This window comes from Amborella trichopoda, chromosome 2, assembly GCF_054954075.1.
Source record: "Amborella trichopoda isolate Santa Cruz 75 chromosome 2, AtrichopodaSantaCruz75HAP2 v2.0, whole genome shotgun sequence".
Classification (NCBI taxonomy): domain Eukaryota; kingdom Viridiplantae; phylum Streptophyta; class Magnoliopsida; order Amborellales; family Amborellaceae; genus Amborella; species Amborella trichopoda.
Genome location: NC_142337.1, coordinates 63369736 through 63392592, shown reverse-complemented (window position 1 = coordinate 63392592; position 22857 = coordinate 63369736). Strand labels below are relative to the sequence as shown.

The following is a 22857-nucleotide window of genomic DNA, read 5'->3' as shown; positions in this document are numbered from 1 at the left end:
TTTAAATAAGGAAAGAACTTTTATGGAGACAAAGCTCTAAACAATCAAATTATAGCCTACCTCAAAAATTTTACTACAAGAGGTTGTTTTGATGCCCAAATATCCTCAAGTTGACATGAAGATGTACGGACATTAGAAAAAAATGGATTTCAAGTTTTGAAAATAGTGCACCATGCAACGGATTTTTGGATCGTCAATTTTCAAGATTTTCAAGTTTTCATAGATATGTTCGATCTACACTATTTTTCAAGCTTTAAATTTGAAACCACGTTTTTTCGACACCATTTGAAGGTGTGATCTACTTTGGTTATTTAGAGCCGAGGCTCCATACAAACTGCACCCTTTAAATAATTGATATCACTTGAAAAAAGGAGAGCAGATGCGAGTCCTGCTTTCATCGCATGAGAGAGAAACAATGGATTGGCCTCACAGAGCTAGATATACCGAATGTGCTTGCAGACAGAGATTGCGACTATAATATGAGAAGAAAGATGACGTACTAATTCTAGAACTACATGTTTTCTTACCTGCGATTATATGAAAAAATTATAAAAAAATAATAATGGGGAAGAATTCAATCTTTCACACCCTTATTCTCAATCAAATCCCAAATTTACACTGCTGCACTTGATTTGGAGCATCTGTATTCTTGTCCCTGACTGAAATGCATGTCGGCCATGTTTATTAGGCAAAATTGACCAGTTATTGGTCTAAACTAGTCAAGGATTTAGTCTGAATTTCACACCATTTTCATCTCTTTGTGCCAGAACATTTTACACTGATTAAATGAGATAGAGAGAAAATTTTACATGAAAGAACGTATATTCAAGTTACAATTTATTAATAATAGAACTGAACTCCAAGCTCACACAGTAATAGCATAACATCAAAAATATGCAAATCATATTTTATTGAGTACAAAACTAGAATATGAAAACAACACTGTCATGCACTCTGGACTTCTGGTTCTGAGCCACACATTCTGATATCCACATCAGGTTCCTTATCTCTTGCTCCCTCAGTCTCATGTAGGCAAAGAACACCCCAAAATGAAACTGTAATCCACAAAGTTTAAGGGTTCACTGTATTTTTCATAGCTATACCACAAGAACAATGGCAACTTCTATAGTTGTTGCAACAAGAATATACAGGTCTTAATTAAAAAAACAACAATGGTTGCACTAATAAATATGCGAAGAACACGAAATTGCATGGAAGAAACAGACTAAAACAAAATCACCATTTCAAACAAAACCCAGAAATCACACATTCCTAAATATTTTAACAGAAACCACGCATTTTTTATGACCGCCTAGTTTAATGGATTTGACAAAAAAACATTGCTGTATAAGCACTTTAATTCTAATTCAAGATGGACAATTGGCGCCTGTATCAAGTTACCCCTTTGAATGAAGAAACCCATTTTTGCACTAAAACTAAGACGACTAAATTCCCTCATAATCTCAATGACGAGCATAAGCCTATCAAAATTCCTAGTATCTGTTTAATTTTATGCTTATTATACTATCTTATGATTATTGTGTTATCGTTAAGGAAGAACAACCAGTTGAGCAACTAACAACACCTATTGCTTGGGAAATCATAAGCATAACCAAGTTTTATGACCAATTAACAACAAGAATTAAAGCCTGTTTGAATCATGCATGATCCTGTTGATGGGAAGTCTTGATACCATATGACATCATAATAACCAGCTGATGAAGCATTGGGCCCTCTCGAATGGTAAAAAATATACTAGTAGTGATAGGCAGATTATGAAGTTGAAACACATTTGGTGGACTTCTTTCTTTTGGACAAGTGATCGTGAAACTTTCATTCACCAAGAAAGGAAAATATTTAAATCATGATAAGTAGCACATACACAAAGTAGATATGATAAGAGTAACAAAGTAAATGCATACAATATGTCTATTGTGGGAATGGGAAGAGATCCCCAAAGCTCAGTCCCACTAAAATTACCCCTTAACTAGCGAAAAGAATCAGGAACGTCAATAGCCTCCTTAACTATGTCACAAAATGACTGTCCTCCTCCTAGGGATAAGAGGGCCCCCTTTCACACTCATTTGACAACAGTCGTTGAATACCCTTGACCAGAAAAGGAAGTCCTTAGTTGTCTCACCTCTTCCTCAATAGAATTGAAAAACCCAACAGGCCAGCAAAAGCCTTAGGCATCACACCACAATATCTAAGTTAATCTTCCAACTCAGACATGGGCATAATTCAATTGAGCTTCCATCAAAGTTCAAGTTCTACAATTTTTTTTTTTTATCATGTAGTTTTACAGATTACATTGACAGCTTACAACATCAGATCTTGGGTCTAGAGATCTCTGGCTTATTGAGCACAAAATTATGTTCCTAAATCCTATGGTCAACTGTCATACCCAAAACTTTCTTCATGTAAGACTTCAAGATGACGGTCAAACCCCCAATCCTCTCAATAATCTCCACTCTGAACACACCAATGGCTAGTCAGGGGCTAAAACCAGGCGACTGAAAGAAGGGCTAGAACTGAATCCGTACGAGCATGACAGAAAGTACTAACTGAAAAGGAGCCTAGGTTGTCCCAATTTTAGATCCTCCTGTCAGACCAGACCTACTCTCAACAAACTTCTCATCCTTACTGATCAGGGGAAAGAATCAACCTTGAGAGCCCTCTTACAATGAGGACACCAGAATGCTAAGTCCCTTCCTGGCTCAAAAAAACAGAAGATCCTCGGCCAAGATCGAAGGCCAAACAGAAAGTCTTAAGAAAAACATCATATTTAGGCACCATAAATCATCCTAAAGGCAGAATATTTAGTTACCACAAGGGCCATCTAACAACAATTATTACTTAACATCCCCTGAGAACCACAAGGCCCAATATAGCACATTTCCTACTTGTTTTTTCTCAATTATTATGTAAATCAATTCTTTTACATTATAATTCCTAAAACACCAATCACGTTAAACATTCACAACTCCCAAAATGCCAATATGCAAGTGATGAGCCTGAATGATGGATTTCCAGCATTACTAGCTGATTTCTGATAGCTGTAGCCAAATTCAACGTCTAACCAACCCACAATTGCCCATCAAGTTTCCTTCTTAAGTTCACAATGCCCTTCAATTATACTTCTAATCTACTTTTCTCTTTTAGTCAATAATTTACTTATAAAGAAACATGACTCCACCATCAAAATGTTTGTTTCAGACATCATCCTACATTTCAAAATCTACATTATCTTTACATGACCACATCGTTTCTAATCTAATGACTGTCCAAAATCAGTAAATGACGTTAGTATCTTGATTACTCTGTCCCTGAGATGATAACACCGAGAGTGCAAATCATTCCTTCTAAAGTATTTTTTTAGGAATCATTCCCTCCCTCTATTAAAAAGTTCCATTCATAAGCAACACCTTCACCACAGAAAGTACAAAATATCTATAGCTAGCACTTGATGTTTGCACAAACCATGGCAGCAATTAATGTATCCACACATATGTTACATATACACTCACATTAAGCTCGCAAATATTGCCTAGTCGCAGGTTCCTTACAATTTAAGCTTCAGTTTTGATTAACTGGGACGTTTAAAATTCAAAGTCATGCCAGCTTCTGAACTGTCAAATCAGAAACTTCTCTGCTTCTAATAAATGCTAAAGGTTAAAGACTATGCATTCCTACCTGTTGTTCAAATGCAAGGCACAGCCTTTTCACCTCCTCCTCGTAGAATGCCTTGTCAAGCATCTGACTCTCACCATAAGACAACTTTGAAAAGATGGACTGATATGGTGGATACTTCTCCATGACAGCACGAACCTAAAATAGTCCCATCAAATAATGCCAACATCAAACCATTGTCATTTTCTTGTTTATAGATCGCAGGATCATGACTAAAGAATTTGTAAATAACAGTTCTAACAAAATTAGAGAAAGAAAAAACTTGGGGATGAAAAAGGTTGATCAGACCAGCGTTGTCAAATTCGCTTCGCTTCAGCTGAAGGGGCCGAAGCCTTCAAATTTTAGGCCTAGACTGAAGCGAAGCCTGGTGCTGCCACTTCGATTATATTTGGACCGCTTCAGTCAGATTCAGGCCCATTCGGCCGAAGCTTCGGCCCCAACAAAGAAATATCTATATAAAAGTTTTTTTTTTACCTTTTTATTTTCAAAATTTTCATTCTTTTTATATATTTTTATACAAATATCTAATTTACTTATATTAAATTAAAAAAAAAGTCAGACATCTTCCCCGGAACCGGCCAGAGCACCGAATTGCTTCATTTTTCTCACCAAACTGAGGGACTCCGAAGGAAATCTGACAACATTGGATCAGACCAAGCCTAACAATATTTTATAAATCCAATTTATGTTTATTTCAGATTCACAATTTTCCCAGTGTTTTCCCAAAAAAAAAAAAATATCGATTAACCACTGCAGATTCTTTTATTTTTTGGTGGATACCATTTTACCACTAGGTGTCTATGACAATGTGTGATGATTCATGGTTCTTTACAAATATTTGATTTTAATTAATGGTTCCACTTTTTGAATTAAATACCAAGGTTTCCATTCAAATTTCAGAAAAGGATTATTTTGCTTAAGACCCACAAAGTCGAGTTTTTATACTTCCTTATGTTATACTAAGATCCATCAGGATTTTAGCTTTAGGAATGTTATAGCACTTTCCAAGTTCCAAGAGTCTTATAATACGATATCAAGCAAACAACTGCTTCAATGAAAGTAGAACTCTCTGTTGGTGAATCTTACCTGCTCAATTTCCTCACAGACTGCAAGTTCTTCATGGCCATAGGGATACCTGTCACACATACAAAAAAAAGAGTGAATGTATTGCAAAATAATAATTTATTCAGAAATACAAGGAACACACTTTAAGAACCAACTATTAAAATACAAGAGAGCAAGAGCTTACAGCAAACCAAAATTTGAATAGAGCTTTCGACGATCATCACGTGTTAATTCAGTGCCAATACTGGACAAAGGGAATCAAATGAAAGGAAATGTCAGAAAGTTGGGAGCAATTACAAGAGAACAAGCCCATCAGTGAGTGAGTGAGTGAGAGAGAGAGAGAAAGAGAGAGAGAGAGAGAGAGAGAGAGAGAGAGAGAGGGGAGGGGGGGTTTGGCAGGGTGGTGGTGCTGTTCATCAGGGCTCGGTAGCTCAAGAGATGTCCTGCAAACCTCACCTGAGCAACATCAGGGGTTTCATACATCTCAACATTCAAATAATTATTCACCCAAAAAAAAATCAAATAAGTCAAACGAACAGAGAAAATCATCCCAGAAAAAAGAAGGAAAGAGAAAATGTGGAAAAACCCCATTCAAGAAAAGGAAAACGCGATCCCAGAGCACAGACAGGATAAATATAATAAATTCGGCATCCACCTATTAATTGTAATATTGACAGCCCTTCTATCAGCCTCAAATGCCAGGAGGTCGGACATGATCTCTGCAGTAGCTCCTCCTAGTTTCTGTTTACAAATATTTTCAATCATGAAATAATAACTGCCCGTAATCAACCATTGATGCAATAAAATACTAAATAGAGGTACATATGTGCACATGTGTTTATCAATGTGTGTGTCTGCAAGTCTATACACACATATGCATGGAGGTTTGTATGTGTGCGAAAGCCAATATAACATAAAATGAGTCCATATCTAACCGAAATGCTTGACCACAACGACGCATATATTCTATCAATGGGCTCAGCCCAATCAAAGTTTACAACTACACATCCACATGTGTGCATTTCAGTGAGGGACACCCAATGTTTGGATTAACCTATCAATTTGTTATATTTTAACTCATCAAACATGGTGCATCATATTACTCACAGAATTTTGCATTGTACCATAATACTTACCTCATACAAGAAAACATATAGAACATTTACCTGACAAAATTTATAGAAATCCTCAAGATATGCTTTGTAAAGAGTATTCCTCATTATCTCAATATTCATGTCATCCAAATCCTGCAAAACATAGAAGTTATGTTTTATTGTATTGCTTAATAGTAACGTACCACAGTGTACAATAAGAAATGAAGAAGAGTTGAGAATCAAATTTGCCTAGAAAATGACTGGTATACCCTTGTTGTAAAAAGGTAAAATAAATAACTTAAGATTGCAATCAAAATCTTTAGTTAAAGGAAAGCAGCATATAGATTATCCCCAGTAGCCTGGTGAAGGTAGGTGTTCATCTCAACCCTTAGGTTCTTAGCAATGATAATAATAGGAAGAATGCCAACAATAACAACTACTTCAGGGCCATATAAATACAGATAAGTTCAAGCCAATACCTCTGATGTGATGCATTCAGAGAAATATGGAGCCAATGGTGTGTCAACAAGCACCAATCTGTAAAGCTCGCGCATATTTTGAGCAACAGCAAGTGTTGCAATACTGGAGAGAAAAAAATGAACATAGAATGACCTCAATATGAGAAAACAAATGATTTGGAAGCTGTCAAGGATAACCATATCTATGTAAAATGTTCCCAGCATAGTACCAGAAAGAAGGTGGTCCTGAACGTGTGTGTGTGTGTGTGTGTGTGAAAGAGAGAGAGAGAGAGAGAGAGAGAGAGAGAAACAGTTTTGTGAATATACCTATCAAACATGCCCAAAGGATGGCATTTCTCCAGGAGTTCCTGAACATCTCTCTCATGCAATGTTCCAGTAACAATAAGGACCACGTTGTCGATCATATGGCCATATCTGAAATTTCAAGGCAGAGGGAACACTCTAAATGAGATGAGGCTTTGAATTCAATCCACGTGACAGCTAAGGTACCCAAGCTCACCCAAAAATGAAATTGTGAAATAAAAGATCAGCGAGATACATACGTGACATACTCAAGGAAAGTTGACAATGGCTCTGTAGCTTGGCATAGCATGTGCTTGTATTCATCCACCAGCTTTTGAGTGCATTTTTCCACAATTGTAGTTGTGTGCAATGGGGATGGTTCTGCAGGCAGTTCAATTTCTTAAATATTAGATGGAGAAGAGATAGCTAAATGTGATATTACATGAGCACAAAATGTAAACCAAATGCCATTCTCATCTGATGCCATATATGATCAAATAGCCATGCAAGCTCCCATGCTTCGTTAAGTTCTAACCTATGGGTACATGTAAAGTACGGAATAGGTTCATAGTTTTCCAAGTTCAAGATTTGCAAATGGACATTGTGAACATAGAGAACAACCGAAACTTTGTGAAAGAGCACCAATTTCATTAGACGCAAGCAACAAAACTTTAAAGTATCATTCATGCAAATTCAAATGTATGCGCTGGTTTTAACCCCATCCAGTGATTTAAAAAGAGGACCGCCCAGCCCTTGGGCGGCCACCTAGGCAGTCCTGAAGGCCTGGGCACATCGCCCAAGCCTAGGCGGCCAAATTAGGCGAATATACCTGGGCGCCCGCCTGAACCCACCTAGGCAGCCACCCAAGGCGTGTGCCCCACATTGAGGGCATTTTTTTATCATTTTTTTAATACTAAAGGGGTAAAATTGCAGCCGCCTAAACTCCCAGGGCCTACGCCCTGCCCAGGGGGAAATTCCCCTCATTGAGGGGATTTTTTTATTTTTTTTTTAATACTAAAAGGGTAAAATTGTGGGTTTTAGGTTCATTTGAAATCTCAAACCTATTAGAGCCTATTTTAGAGAGAGAAAAACCCCACAATTTTTTTCTTTCTACTGGGCCACCTAGGTTCTGGGCGCCCGCCTAAGCGCTGGGCGGCCTAGACCCTCTCGGCCGCCTAGCACTTTTTGAAACACTGACCCCATCAGTTCAATGCAAAGCATACTAGTGCATGTGTACTAGCAGTTTAAGTACAAAAGTACACAGTTCTGGGGAGCATTAAGACATGCCGGCACTAATGTGCACAATCAGAAAGCAGAAAGCACATGCCACATACCACTACATACACAAATGATAGTGGTGCAACTTAACTATTGACAAGAGCGCGTCTTACCATTAAAAAGAGTAGTATTCAAAGTCTGTTTCAATCAATAAAACAGTAGGAGCCACTTATAGCATGAATGGATTCCAAACAAATGGAATACTGAATGAAATATTCATATGACCCGTAGCTAGTGGAATTTCTTGAAATGTCAATTATTTCCAACGCAAATATCAACCATAAACAAATTTCTGAAGAGCATCAACAACTTCTATGAAAAGGTGCCAAAATTTTCAGTTGCGAGACTCTGACCACTCTACAAATCACTAAAAAAACAAATGAACAATTCAAAAAGGAAATGTTTATATAAGGTTGCAACCTTAAACTGTAGAATTAAGGTGCATCTCAAAAATCCATGGAAAAATATTGTTTTGATGTTGGAAAACCCTCTAATTGATCGTCTCAAGAATGATATATATGGGGAAAAAGAAGAAGAAGAAGATTTCGAGTCCAAAAAATAATTATCTTGCAACTCATTATCTTGACTGTCCATTTTCAAGATTTTCATGTGCTTATAGATCTACTTGATTTGACCATTTCTGGAATCTAAAATTTTATAACTAACGATGAAATGAGATTCTCAGGCCATCCTAAGAATTTTTTACACCAAAAATTGCATCTTATGATAAAATTTGGAGGTGCACCTTCCTTTGATTGTTTAAGGTTGCAACCTTATGCAAACCACACCCTTCAAAAAAAAAAACCATCAAGGTTTCTCTTGTAGGAGTCACTTTATAAAGTTAACATAACGAGTACACAAACCACACTTCTTGTAGATTTTACGTCCCATAAAATCCTCTCCATGTCTACCACCTCAAAACAAAGACACACAGATACATAAGCCAACTGAAAATTTTCCACTACCACACTTCAATTTTAAGTCCAATAAATTCCACTGCAACAGCTAATAAAACTAAACAAAACCAGGCAGCCAAAATATTGAAAGAGATAAAATGCTGAGCAGAATGAAGCATTGAATATATGCGTACGCATACATAAACTAATCAAAATTCCATGTTGATAAGAACTACATGCCGAGAATTCACCTGAACTCATTTTACTCAACAATGACCGAAAGCAAAGACTGAGCAAACTGGACATAATACTCAAACCTACTCAGAAATTGAACAAAAGTTTTGGTAAAGAACGGTAAAAATAGAAATTTCCAGAAAAAATTTAAAACAATAATCGCATTATGGAAAAAAACGAAAAGCTAAATGTTTTTTTTACGTCTTTCTAATGAATTTGTATTAAAGTGGACCAGAGAAATCAGAACATGAAAATTTGCACAATTCAAACCTGAATTTCAATGAATCACAAAAAACTCAACGACTTTCCCATCCAAGGACAAAACCCATATCAAAGAAGCCCCAAAAAATATTAAACCATCACATAAAACCACAATTCAGCTTGATCCCAACCTTAAAAATCAAACCAGGTCAAACCCTAAATCCACACAATCGAGCATACCATTCTGCAAATAAGGTCCATATTCAGTGGCAGAGAGATGCATCTTGATGTCATCTAGGGTTTCACACTGGCACAGGTTGTTGTAATCAGCAGCGGTGAGGAGACCAGATCTATAGCCCCTAACAATGGCTTCCAAATAACCCGCGTGAATATTGAAGGTCAAAGCTTCTAACCCATACATGGCTGGTTTTCTTCTTTGAAAAAATCGAAATTCTTCTTCTGAGTGGATCTAGAACAAGGAATTCAATGGAAAAAGTAAAATATATTTGATAAAATGTACTGTATTATTAAGGGATAAAAATGGGATCCCTGGATGATCAGAGGAGGCAGGAAATGAAACGGGGATTTAATATGTTAGAAAATACTAAAATAGCCCTAATTGTTCGAGTGTGTTTACTGTAACGCATATGGCGTGGATACAGTTTAGTCGTGAGGTTATCGCCGTCCAGCCATTCATACTGCTTAGGACCATTAAAATGTTTGATAGGGCCCACACTCTATTTCGCCATTCAAATAAAAATTTACGGTGATGGCTCCATTTCGCCATGTTATTGATATGTGCCCTTACGAGATTTCATAGGTAAAAACCCTTGTAAGATCTATATTTAAGGAAAAAATTAATCATCTCACTTTTTCGTGTTTTTAAGAGATAATCACGTTAATGTCTGTTTTATTTAATGTTATTTAAAATTGGAAAAAGTTTATATAAGGCTGCAACATGTAGAATTATATATGCACCACAAAAATCCATCGGAAAATGATGTTTTAATGTTGAAAAACTTTCTAATTGATCAACTCAACATTAACACTTGTGAATATGAAAAAGAAATTGATTTTGTCTTGGAAATAGTGCAGCACATCATCTAGACCATCCATTTTCAAGATTTTCATATATTTTATAAATCTACTTGATTCTAACCATTTTGGAATTTAAAATTTTATAATTAGATATAAAAATATATTTTCAAGTAATTCTAAGAATTTTTTACGTCAAAAATATATATTATGATAAAATTTGGAGGTACACCTTAATTGGATTGTTTAAAGTTGCAACCTTAAAAACCACATTTCATATCTTTAAGATCCAAAAACAAATATATATATATATATATATATATATATATATATATATATCAAACTTTCAACATCTGACGTTGCATGTTAATTAATCTTGTAAGGTTTTTGGGGCTTATTTATTTATCCCTCGCAAAATTTGAAAAATTTTCTTTTGAAGTTTGAGTTTGGTCAATGAAATAAATGTATCCGTCTAATTTCACATGCAATAGTCAATATCAATTGTGACTAACTTTTACCAAAGATAAATGGTTTCATTGTATACTTTTTTTTATAAAATATCCTCATATTTTTGTAGTTTTTATGCCCTGTTTTGTGGTTCTTTTACTTTTCCCTTAGATTCCTCTTTCTTGACCAAGGGATAGCTTTCAAAACTTAGGAAGTTCTAAGTCGAGTTCTTCATAAATGTAAATAATTCGGGACTTTAAGTTCGAAACCAGCAGTTTACCAAAAGGACAATTAAGCCCGTACGAATTTTAATCTTTGAACTAGGTGACTTGTTTTTCTTTTATTTCTTATTTTATTTTTATTTTTATGTCAAGGATGAGTGCTAAACCTTAAGTTCCAAATGGGTCTCTCACTCAAATTTATAGCTAGAGTGAGTATATTTGCGACTTAGGGAGAACATGGTAAAATAAGTCCTTCGAGTAAAATAGTTACTTATATTTAATATCCGTACTTGTTATTTTTTAAAGTAGTCATCCCGTTATTACAAAATGGATGCTAAAATTTAAAACAATACATTCTACACTGTTAATATTTTAAAATATTTAATATCATTATCCTATAATATAGTAACTTTTTGTTTAGATGTATTTTAGGTAATTATTTAATGACAAAGTAGAAATTCAAAATAAAAATAAGAACATTTATTAATTATAATGGAAAATGACACCCAATATAACATCACCCACATGAAACATTAATTGTCATCAAATTATTATAGAAATATCTATCCTACTCTTTCTAATGACGAAAAATAGTATTGTTTAAAAAAATTGAACTACAAAATAAAGATAATTAATATAAAAAAATATTGAGTACATTTAATAAATGCTCACGTATGTATCCTAACATAATCATAATAAAATACGTACGCATCATGCCCCACATGGGTTGATGAGCTAACACGTGAGAGAGAGAGTGAGAAAGTGAGAGAGAGAGAAAGAGAGAGAGAGAGATAACTTTAGGCATGGATTGAAGGGGGCTAGAATCAAAATAGTGAGATAGGGAATGTTTTATTGTATTTCTTTGAATGTTATAGTGGGACAGAATCTATGTTTGGGGCTTTGGTCCTTAGTCATCATTAACTATTGGGTGCAATTGGCATACGGATGCATCCGTAGGTGTAGAGGTAAGGTGCACTTTCAAATGTGCACTTTCAAAATTTATCATGGTATATAATTTTGATGTAAAATGTTCTTATTATCATCTCAAAATCGATTTCTATATCTGATTAAAAAATTTAAAATTTCAAAAATTGTTAAAATCAAGTAAATCTATAAACATACGAAAATATTGAAAATAGACAGTGTAGATAATATGTTGTAAAATGCATTATTTATAAGACTTAAAATCTTTTTATTTTGCATAGTTTTTTTAACGTTAAAACCACTTTTTTCGATGAATTTTTTAGGGGCATCCGTAATTCTACATTATAAGGTTGCATCCTTATATAAACTTTTCCTTTTAACTGTTATTCCATTTTGGGCTATTTATTGTATTTTTTGAAGGGGAAAAGTTTGTGTACAGCCTAGGCTCTAAACAATCAAATTAGAGCCTACTTCAAAACTTTCACTAGAAAAAGTTAATTTGATGATCAAATATCATCAAATTGATCATCTTGACATCAAGAGGTATGGATATGAGAAAAACAGGGATTTCAAGTTTTGAAAATAGTGCATCTTGTAACGTAGTTTTTGAACAATCAATTTTCAAGATTTTCAAGTTTTCATAGATATTCTCGATCTACACTATTTTTTAAGCTTTAAATTATATAACTAAAGATAAAAATATAATTTAAGGCTATCACAAAAATTTCCAATATTGAAACCATATTTCTCAACAATATTAGAAGGTGGGCTCTAATTTGATTATTTAGAGCCTCGGATCTATACAAACCGCACCCCTTTCTGAATGGCGAATTTGATTGTGACATTCGCAAGAAGGTAATGGGATCGCAATAGTGTGGCAGTTGTTTGAGCTGAGTTTCCACACACCCCTTTTTATTTATTTCTTAGTAATTTGAATTTCCAATCAGAGGGTCCCGGCCGTGTATGCAAATTACTTATTTGAACCTGAATGCATCAACGAAATCTATAAAAATAAATAATAAAAAAAAAAAATCACACTTAACACATACATGAGAGAGAGATAATGAGACACATTATAATGTGCGGATTGGAGTGGTATGGTTGCGCGTATGTATCGCATGAGTAATATTTACATTCCTTTTTTTTTTCTCAAATGATTTGATTACTTAAGGAAGAAAATGTCATAATTTGATTTTAGAAAATTTTATAGTGCTGGTCCTATTTACTTTCTTTAGGTAAAATTTCCATGGTGGTCTAAGAAGGATGATGATGTTAAACTTTCTCTAAACCATCACAAGCCCGGGTAAAAGACGTGGGTTATGTTATGTTAGGTATGTAACCAACGTAAAACTTTGTAAAACTATTCATGAATCCTGAATCTATGAGGTAAATTTTCCAAAGGCTGAGGTAGTGCTTGAAAATTGAAATCATCTACATATTGAGATTATAAAGTTTCGGAGGTGGGGTCATGGTTTTAATTAATTTTAGAAGGTTTCGGCATTGTTACAATTTCAAAAAAGTATAGAAGGCTATAATAATACGTTAAATTTGGAGAAATTATCAAAAATATTCTTCAATTTTAGCTTAATTGAAAAAAAAAAAAAAAAAAAAACCTAAACTTTCGTAAATCTCGTCCACACCCTTTTTTTTCTCATTTTCGACGTGTTTTTTTTTACCAAAATAACATTCACAGCAATTGTATTACCGTGAAGAACATTACCGTACTTAAAATACCGTAATGTTTAACGTATTTTATACGATACCTTAAATACCGTAATGTTTAATTTTATGAGGTATTTTAAGTACTATGCAGTTTTATAGAGGGACCGTAATATTTAAAGCATTTTATATGGGATTTTTAATATGATATTAGAAATACAATATTTAAGACATTTTATACGGGATTTTTAATATGGTATTGTTGAACATTCAGGCCAACCAAATAGAAATATAAATTTGAAGTTCCGATACTCTACAAAGAAACCCTAACTGAATTTTCAATCGAGCATTAATTGTGAAACCCTAACTGAATTTCAATCTTTTCCTAAGTATTAATTGTGTAATAAAGTTTAGAAGTCAAGAAAACATCCATTTTCTTCATAGCATGAGAAACACCATGCTCAACTTTAGTTTCATTGCACAATTGAAATGGCTATACCCAACTTTTAATGGAGTCCTAACCGCTACCAAACCCAAGAGCTTGAATTTTGGCACACTAGATTCACTTTGCCTATCATGATCCTTAACACTACAATATTCCATTGCGATAATGGAGAAGAAAACCCTTACAGAATCAATGGCAGTCTACAATATTCCATTGCGATAATGGAGAAGAAAACCCTTACAGAATCGATGGCAGTTTTCAGTAATGGCAGTTTTCACTAATAAGTTTTGGCAGAACATAGAGAAGAAAACCCAATTGAAACTTTGTTTTATAACTTAAAGACGAGAGAATCAATGGCCGATTTCAATAATGGAAGATGAATTCAGGATATAAATGAAGAACCCACTTTCCTGTTTATTTAGAGTTTTAGAAGATTCCTCCTGTCTTATTCATCCCAAGGTAACGCTTTACTTATCAGTATAACAGTGGTCTAGAGAGAGAGCAATAGACAGAGCCGCAGAAGAGTAAAGCTACAGTAATACATGTGAACTTTCGGTCAGTTATTACGGTATTTAAAGATGTGAACTTTGGGACAGTCATTACGTATTAAAATTATCGTAATATTAGGTTTGGTCAAAAAAGTGTAAAAATTAAAGAAAAAGGACATGTTAGGGCTTAAAGGTAACATCACTACCTTGATGGCTATTTTGAAAAAAAAAAAAATGTTAAAATTGAGAAAAAAGAGTATAGAGGAGGCTTACGAAAATTGATAGGTTTTTTTTTTCTCTTCTAATTAGACAAAATAAAAGTATATTTATGATAATTTCCCTTAAATTTGTATGAATTGAAGTATTGCAAACTTGCAAAAGCATCATTCAACATGGTGAAATGATATTTAACATCCAAAAGAATCATTCAACATGGCGAAATGACATTTATTATCAAACAAGCCAAATGGGCACACAAGTAGCTTTCAACTAAGGTAACATCACTTGCACTCAATCATTCAAAGTGCACTTGCAGGTGTGGTTACTCATCCTTTCCATTTTCACTTGCGAAACTACAGCAAGATAACTACTATTTTATCCATGTAACAGGAAACATGCATCAGTCCAAGGCCTCCTAATGAATAGCAGAAGAATGGTTCCCCCAAATCCAACTCCAAATCCCAATACCAATCCAATGCTTGCATCAAGCCGTGGGAATTCAACTTTGTTCCTGCCTCTTTCAATATGATCAAATGAAGGAAGACTTCTACTATTCAACTTTACTCCTTCAAGGTGATGAGAAATGGAGCTCTGAGATTTTGTTTGCTAATGTTCTAGATGCACTTGCAATCAGCTGTGATGAACACAAAGAGGAATTGGAGCGAATGATTTTTGAAAAGTTTATTGAAGGTGATAAATCTAATGGGCCTAAACATGATGGGGACCTCACAGTGAGTATTCCTCCAATGATGCCTTCAATGGGAATAAGAGATGATGCTTTGGTGAAGCCAACAGGGACTTAAGGATATTAGTTTGGCCGCCTTTTCTTTCTTCATGCCTTATATAGGTTAGGTCATCCCAAATGGAGCTATGAGATTTTGCTTGCTGATCTTTGAAAAGAACTTGCAATCAGCAAATATCAAGCACGTAAAGGAATTGGAGCGAATCGATGAACACAAGGAGGAATTCGAAGGAGTCACTTCTTTGCCAAAGGGAAACAAATCTGCATAGGCCTTCTTTGTGAGGTTGGTTTTTGGGTAAAACTGGACAGCAGAAAACCTTTTACTGTGTTAGTCAAGAAGGTGCTGGCATGTTCAAAGCTTTTATTTGGAGTGGTCTTGATCTTGAAGATGCGCTTTGATGGTCCCTTACAGTGTTATGTTGTTTTGGTAAGATGTAAGGGCATTTTGATGTGGGTGATTTTGTTTGGAAATGCTGTTTTTGGAGGAAATGTAGCTTCTCTTTTACCTCTTTGTTGACGCTGGTTTCTGAGACTGATGGAAAGGGCTTCCTAGTTTCTTATCTGCAATATTTGTAATGCCTATCCCAATTAGTTGGAAAAAAGTTTTGACGACGATGATGATGTGTAATATTTGTAATGCAGAAAATATGTTGCCACCCCAAAAGATGGTCCATTGCCCTCTCCAGTTTTTTTAGAAGTGATGAGGCAAGAGATTAGTGTGGAAATAGGATTTGAATTGGAATTTTGGGATGGAAGATTTTTTCTTCTGCAAATTGATATTGGTGGTTCTATAATCAGTGACAGCTAAATTTGACAAGGCTTTTTTGATGGCCTTCCAATTCTCTCTTGCTTTAATTTTAGTGAGTTAGAAAGGACTTAATATCTTGATTTTTTGGGCTAGCAGGTTATAAAATTTAATTCTAATCACAAATGTTTGCCATTAGTTTTCACATGAGAAAACATCACTGAAATGGCCAAACCACCTTAAAATCATTAAGGTGGCAGTGATCCATCTCAACATTAAGGTGGCAGTGAGCCATCTCAAAATGATGTGATAAGAAGAAGTCGTAAAATTAAAAATGGTTTTATTTAAGTTTGTGAAAGAAGATCACTATGATGAAATTTACAAGAATTTATTGAGAGTGGAGAGTTGCCGATCTGGATAATCAGGATCGGTTCACCATATGGATGGTTCTAGACCCGATTCCAAGTCTTAAATCAGTGGTCTCAAGTATTGGAAGACAACTTGATCCAAATAACAAAATGGAATTTGATAGCAATTTTGGTTTATAGAGTGTTTCAAAATCTGGCTTGGAGGGATGAATCGTTTACCGACAGATCAATGTCAAATCGCTAGATCGACAATCTGCTTGGAGTCTAGGTCCGAATTGGTGATCCAAAAGTTAAAAAATATATGAGATAAATAAAAACTAAGAAAGGGGTTTATGAGGCGGGGATCTATAAAAACAAAAGATGAGCTTAAAAATTTAAAAAGAAAAAGAAAAAAAAAGAAGATTCAATAGCGATGTTTGTATAAGATACCCTCTTTATAGTATAGAGATAAGATGCACCTCCAAATATTGTTGGGCGATGTAGTTCTGATATCACAAGTGTTATGATGGTTTGAAATTCTATTTTTATCCCTAGTTATGAAATTTGAAATTTCAGAATTGACATTGATAGAGTAGATCTATAAATATTTAGAAAAATTGAAAATAAATGATGCAGATAATATGTTACAAGACACTATTTTTTAGAATTTAATTTTTTTTGTATTCATATCCATACATCTCGATGACTAGAAGATAAAATTAGAGGTTGCCCATTGTCCGAAAACTCTCTTCTATCCAACGGATTTCTTGTTTGCCAAAAGATATTATACTCCCTTAGGAGTATAATGTTCATTTACTCCCTTCGATAAAACCTATCTATTTTAAGACCCCAAATTATGGGGATATAATCTCTTCAGTTTAGAGAAATTCCACATTGAACCATCTATATACTGAAAAAGATAATGTCTCAAGATTGAATAGAGTGTCCAATTTTAAAATGATGAAATCTAAGTGTTAGAGAAGTCAAATTTAAATTCTTTCTTTTGAGAATAATGATTCTAAGGTGGTTCACAAAATTGAAAAAAAAAACCCCTCCCAAATAGATTCTTATATTGAGGGAGCAAATATAAACTATTCTCCTCATGTAATATTGAGAAAATTACAAAAAACCCCCAAAACTACACTTTCTATGCAACTTACCCATAACCTATCTTTTTTTTTCACTTTTTTTCTCAAAAATACACTTTTTATGCAAATACCCCAACCAAATAAAAAATTAAAAAATACCTAAACTACCCTCCCTAACTTTTACCTTACCCACGCCACTCTCTCTCCTCTGTGTAAGTGCGTTGCGGCAGTACAACACTCTGGAGTCACAACGTTCTGGCATGTGTGCTCCGGCATTAATCATGAGCTTCGACACTGTGTAAGTGTGCTCCGGCAGTGGAATCTGGAGTCACAACACTCTGGCACTGTGTATGTGCTCTCCGGAGTAGATGTGCGCTCCGACACTCCGTAAGTGCACTCCGGCAGTGCAACACTCTGGAGTCATAGCACTCCGATACTGTCTATGTGAGCTCCGATAGTGGATCATGCGCTCCGGCAGTGGAATCTGGAATCACAGTGCTCTTACACTGTGTATGTGCGTTTCGACAGTAAATGATGAGCTTCGACACTGTGCAAGTGCGCTCCGACAGTGCAACACTCTGAAATCACATTACTCTGATACTGTTTATGTGCGCTCCAACAGTGGATCATGCCCTCCGACTAAGTGTGCTCCGGTAGTGTAATCTGGAGTCATAGCGCTCCAGCACTATGTATGTGCGCTTCAGCAATGGATTATGTACTCTGGCACTGCGGTGGTACGCTCTGGCAATGACCTCCGAAAGTCAACATCAAATCTGGCCAAATTGATTTCTGTGTATAAGAAGGGCATTTCTATCTAAAAAAATCAATTTTTTTTCTTGGGGGTATTTGTATCGAAAGCACGTTTTTTTGAGAAAAAAATAAAAAAAGATTTAGATTGAGTATAAGTTGCATAGAAAGTTAGGTTTCTTTTCATTTTTACTATAGTATAAATTCACTCTTTTTTTTTTCCACATCACTTGAGAGTTGACCTGTTTAACCATAGTTACATTCTAACCGACCATCCATAAATCGCAATGGTACTTGCGACTTTTTAAAACGCCACGCAGCCGCCGATACGACTCATTTATCTGGGCAGTCGTTATTCTCGCAGGAGCGTGTTGCATGTATATTCCCTCAGCCAAAAGACTAATATGAAAGAATTTATTAATATGAAATATTGGGACGACCTAAAATTATTAGATGATTGTTTTGAAAATAAAAAATTAAATTGTAAATTTTCTGGCTCTTAGATCTCACTCTCCACAATTTGAACGGTCCTAATTCAATCTTAAGAGATTATTCTTTTCAAGTACATGAATAGTACAATTTAGAATTTTTATGGGGTGCGTTTTGTATAAAGTTGCAACCTTTGGTGGTGTACAATACGGCTGCAAGTCTCTATATCATCCATTTGGTGGTGTAGATTTGTCACACAAAAATATATTATAATTTTTAAAGATAGTATTATATCTACATTATCTAGTTAAATTAGAGTTCTGTAAATTTATTTTTATATGGGAAAAAAAAGTTTATAAAAGGTTACAACTTTAAACTGTAGAATTAAGGTGCACCTCAAAAATCCATCGAAAACCCTCTAATTAATCTTTTGGACATCGAGATATATCGAAATAAATAAATAAAATCATCCAAAAAATAATGCATCTTGCAACATATTATCTGAACCGTCCATTTTCAAGATTTTCTTTTGTTTATAGATTTGTTTGAATTGAACTATTTTCAAGTTTGAAATTTTATAATTAAAGATGAATATGTATTCCTAGTACATCTTAAGAATTTTTAATACCAAAATTACATCTCATGAAAAAGTTTGGAGGTGCTCCTTACTTTGATTGTTTAAAGTTGCAACCTTATGTAAATACATATTTATGGAAAAGTTTTATACGAGTGAGCAGGCTCTTGCGCCCGCTGACTTTCTACATACATATTTCTCTAGACAAAAATATCAATTCGACGGTACCAAAAATACTTCATATAAAATGACATATTTTAAATTTTGAAAATTTTATTTTTTCATATTCATCATCTTCGCCTAGATCATGAATCCCAAAAAATTTAGAAAAAAAAAAAAAAGTTTTAGGATGAATTTAGAGATGAGATGCACATATGCACATGAGTTAGCTTAATCATAGATGCCTCATCCTATCCTTCTATAAGGTTACAAATGTATAAATCATTTATGTTTTTTTTTCTATTTAGTCTAGACGTTAAAGAAGTTACACCTTTTTTTATTATTACTAATGGCAGACGGCGTAAATGAACAATCTACTCCCGCATGAGTGGTCGAATAGATGTACATCGTTTGCGCGTATAAAACCGAACAAAAGAATCAAACGCGCTCACTTGACGGCGTTTCTTCCTTGCTTCGATCAATATCCTCCGAAACGAAGCTTCAGAGAAGCCATCTGCAACAAGGTATATATAAACCGATCTTCCTCCTCCATCTCTTACGTTCCTGCAAATTTTTTCATTCTTTCGTTCTTTGATTTCGTTTATTCTTCATATTTTGAGTTTTCCCTCAAATATCTCTGTTTCTTTTGACGTAAGACGATCAGATCTCTGTTTTTTTCCCCAAATTTTTCTGTTTCTCCCTTGATCTAGGTTAAATTGCTCGGGAAATTCAAGTTTCTTCTTTTGAATTAGGTTTTCGTGTGGCCCTGAGATTTACAGGAGAACTTTTCAGGTATCTGATTGCTTGTTGAACCTGCAACAAAGGAGAAAGAAAGCAGGTTAGGGTTTTCTTTCATTTTGTTCTGTATTTTAATTCTCTTGTGATTTGTAATTAAGGCGATGCCCATAGCATGCAAGAAGAGAACTGAACCATGGCCATGTCAGAGAAAATTAGGATCATTATGTATTTTTGTGCAAAATTATTCCAATTTTTATCTGAAAGCAAAGCCATGGCCATAGCATATTTGAAAGACTAGAATCATCTTTAATTTTTCTGTAAATTTTTATTTTTAATTGGAATTCAGGCCATGACCATGGCAAGTTAGATCACAGTAGAGAAAAGTATGATCTCCTCGTCCATTCTGATTTTTTTTCACACGCGCCATGCGTTTGATTTAAGCTTCTTCTTTTTCCCCCTTTTTTTTGAACCGCTAGTTTATCGGAACCATACACCAGTAGTTTATATCAAACCTTAGCTTCCCCCAACTTCTTGTTTGCTCTCTCCTTGCAGAAACTATGGAGTACAGACACCTAGACGTAACCCTAGTCTCTGCAAAGGACCTCAAAGATGTCTCGTTCTTCGGAAAGATGGAAGTATACGCTGTTGCATATCTGAGCACTGACCCTCGCACCAAGCATCGCACCACAATTGACCACTCCGGCGATCGCAACCCGTCCTGGAACTTTCCGGTAAAATTTTCTGTCCCTGAGGCCGCAATCCAGCAGGGCCACGCCGCCCTCCAGGTCACCATCCGAGCTGAAAAGGCACTCGGGGACAAAGATGTTGGTGAAGTCAAAATCCCCCTTAAAGAGCTGTTTTCCGGCGAACAGAACACTGCTAAAACTGTTACTTACCAAGTTCTGAAACCATCAGGGAAACCGAAAGGAAGCTTAACCTTCTCTTACATGTTTCACCCCAAGATGACGACGACGCCCAATGCCGGCTATGCACCTGCCGGAAGCGGCTATCCAGTCGCCGGGAATGGATATCGAGTGGCAGGCACTGCATATCCGCCTGCAGCAAAAGCTGAGTCATCCCCTTATCCTCCTCCAAACTCTTCTTCATCGTCTTCTTCTTATCCTCCTCAGAGGAAGGCTGAGGAGCCTGTGATGGCGTATCCTGCCAATGCTGCTTATCCACCGCCTCCACAGAATTATGGTTACCCTCCAGCCCCACCAGCGAATTACTATCCTGCTGCTGGCGGCTATCCACAGGCGGGTTATCCTCCTGCAGGGCAGTACGGGTATCCACCACAAGGGGCACCTCCAGTTTATTATCAGCAGCCCCAAAAGCCGAAGAAGAGTGGGATGGGGGGATTAGGGCTTGGACTCGGAGCAGGGTTGCTTGGTGGGCTGTTGGTTGGGGATATGATCAGTGATGCAGGCTCTTATGATGGCGGGTTTGATGATGGAGGTGGTTTTGATTTTTGAGTTTGTGAGGGAAGCATGAATTTCTCTTGTAAATGGGACAGTAGAGGATTGGGATTTGATTTCTTCTGTTTTCTTGTTTTTCCTGTGCTTTGCTTTCAGTGTTTATGAAGCTATGAAACTCAAAAATAGAAATGGTACGAACTTAGATATGTTATGAAGCTATGAAACTCAAAAATAGAAATTCTATGAACCTAGAAATGTTATATGTATGATACAGGGTTTGATGATGGTGGTGGTTTTGATTTTTGAGTTTGAGATGGAAACATGAATTTCTCTTGTAAATGGGACGGGACAGTAGGATTAGGATTTACTTGGCTTTCAGCGTTTATGAAGCTATGAACCTCAAAAATAGAGAAATGTACTATGGATCTAAAAAATATAGAAATGCTATCGGTATGATGCTGGGTTTGATGATGGTGAAACTATGAACCTCAAAAATAGAGAAATGCTATGAACCCAAAAAATAGAGGAGTGTGTTTATGAAACGATGAATCTCAAGAATAGAGAAATGCTATGAACCCAAAAAATAGACAAGCGATATGAAGAATGTCTTGCTTATGAAGGTGAAACATGGCACTTTTAGAATGATGGTTGGTTTGGTATGCAATGGAATGGTGTGGTGTATTGAAATGGGGAACCGTATGTGTGTTTGTGGATGATATTTTTTTTTCCGAAGTGCGTAATTTTGTTTGAGGTGGACCATTTTTTTAGTTTTTTTAAATTTCATAATTAGATGTTAAATAAATTTTTAGGTTATTCTTGAAATTTTTGGCACTTCCGTTTTTTTTTTTTTTTTTTGGAGAGGTGCACTTACTGGAATTGTGTAAGGTTGATGCCTTATGCAAACCATACCCTTTGTGCAAGTTGTGTACGTGTCTAATTGTAGGGAAAAAGACGTGTACCTTCCTATTCATAATTTTCATCTCAAATAAGGGGGTGACATGACATCACTTCACCTCAAATAAAGTCGAGATTTATGGAAAGTTTACAGATATCCTTCGAGTTGAAAGCAACATTTTTTCAATGTTCCAATTAAGTCTAGATTTTATGGAAAGTTTACAGATCTCCTTCGAGTTAAAAGCAACATTTTTTCAATGTTCCAATTATAACATTTATCCTTTTGATGTTTTTCAAGTAACCATGCCATCCAAATACTAGA

General features: G+C 35.4%; 2 protein-coding genes across 6 annotated transcripts; one reads left to right on the top strand and one right to left on the bottom strand.

The window, feature by feature from the left end:
• Positions 1 to 822: 822 nt before the first annotated feature.
• Positions 823 to 9778, bottom strand: LOC18445325 (V-type proton ATPase subunit d2). Of its 2 annotated transcripts, none has more exons than XM_011629146.3 (10): positions 9460 to 9778; positions 6871 to 6991; positions 6635 to 6742; positions 6329 to 6431; positions 5922 to 6002; positions 5411 to 5496; positions 4940 to 4999; positions 4777 to 4825; positions 3694 to 3828; positions 823 to 1055 (listed from the first exon to the last, which is right to left on the bottom strand). In XM_011629146.3, the coding sequence occupies exons 1-10, from the start codon at positions 9638 to 9640 to the stop codon at positions 924 to 926; spliced, it is 1056 nt and encodes a 351-aa protein (XP_011627448.1). In that variant the 5' UTR covers positions 9641 to 9778; the 3' UTR covers positions 823 to 923. The 2 variants fall into 2 exon arrangements, with proteins under 2 accessions (XP_011627448.1, XP_011627449.1); XM_011629147.3 differs by having other exon boundaries at positions 6880 to 6991.
• A 10160-nt stretch (positions 9779 to 19938) lies between these two features.
• On the top strand, positions 19939 to 21925 carry LOC18445322 (protein SRC2). 4 transcript variants are annotated; one of them, XM_011629144.3, is made up of 3 exons: positions 19939 to 20012; positions 20281 to 20326; positions 20779 to 21925. In XM_011629144.3, the coding sequence occupies exon 3, from the start codon at positions 20784 to 20786 to the stop codon at positions 21696 to 21698; it is 915 nt and encodes a 304-aa protein (XP_011627446.2). In that variant the 5' UTR covers positions 19939 to 20012; positions 20281 to 20326; positions 20779 to 20783; the 3' UTR covers positions 21699 to 21925. The 4 variants fall into 4 exon arrangements, with proteins under 4 accessions (XP_011627446.2, XP_011627447.2, XP_006855523.2 ...); XM_011629145.3 differs by having other exon boundaries at positions 20268 to 20326; XM_006855461.4 differs by having other exon boundaries at positions 20241 to 20326.
• Positions 21926 to 22857: the final 932 nt, after the last annotated feature.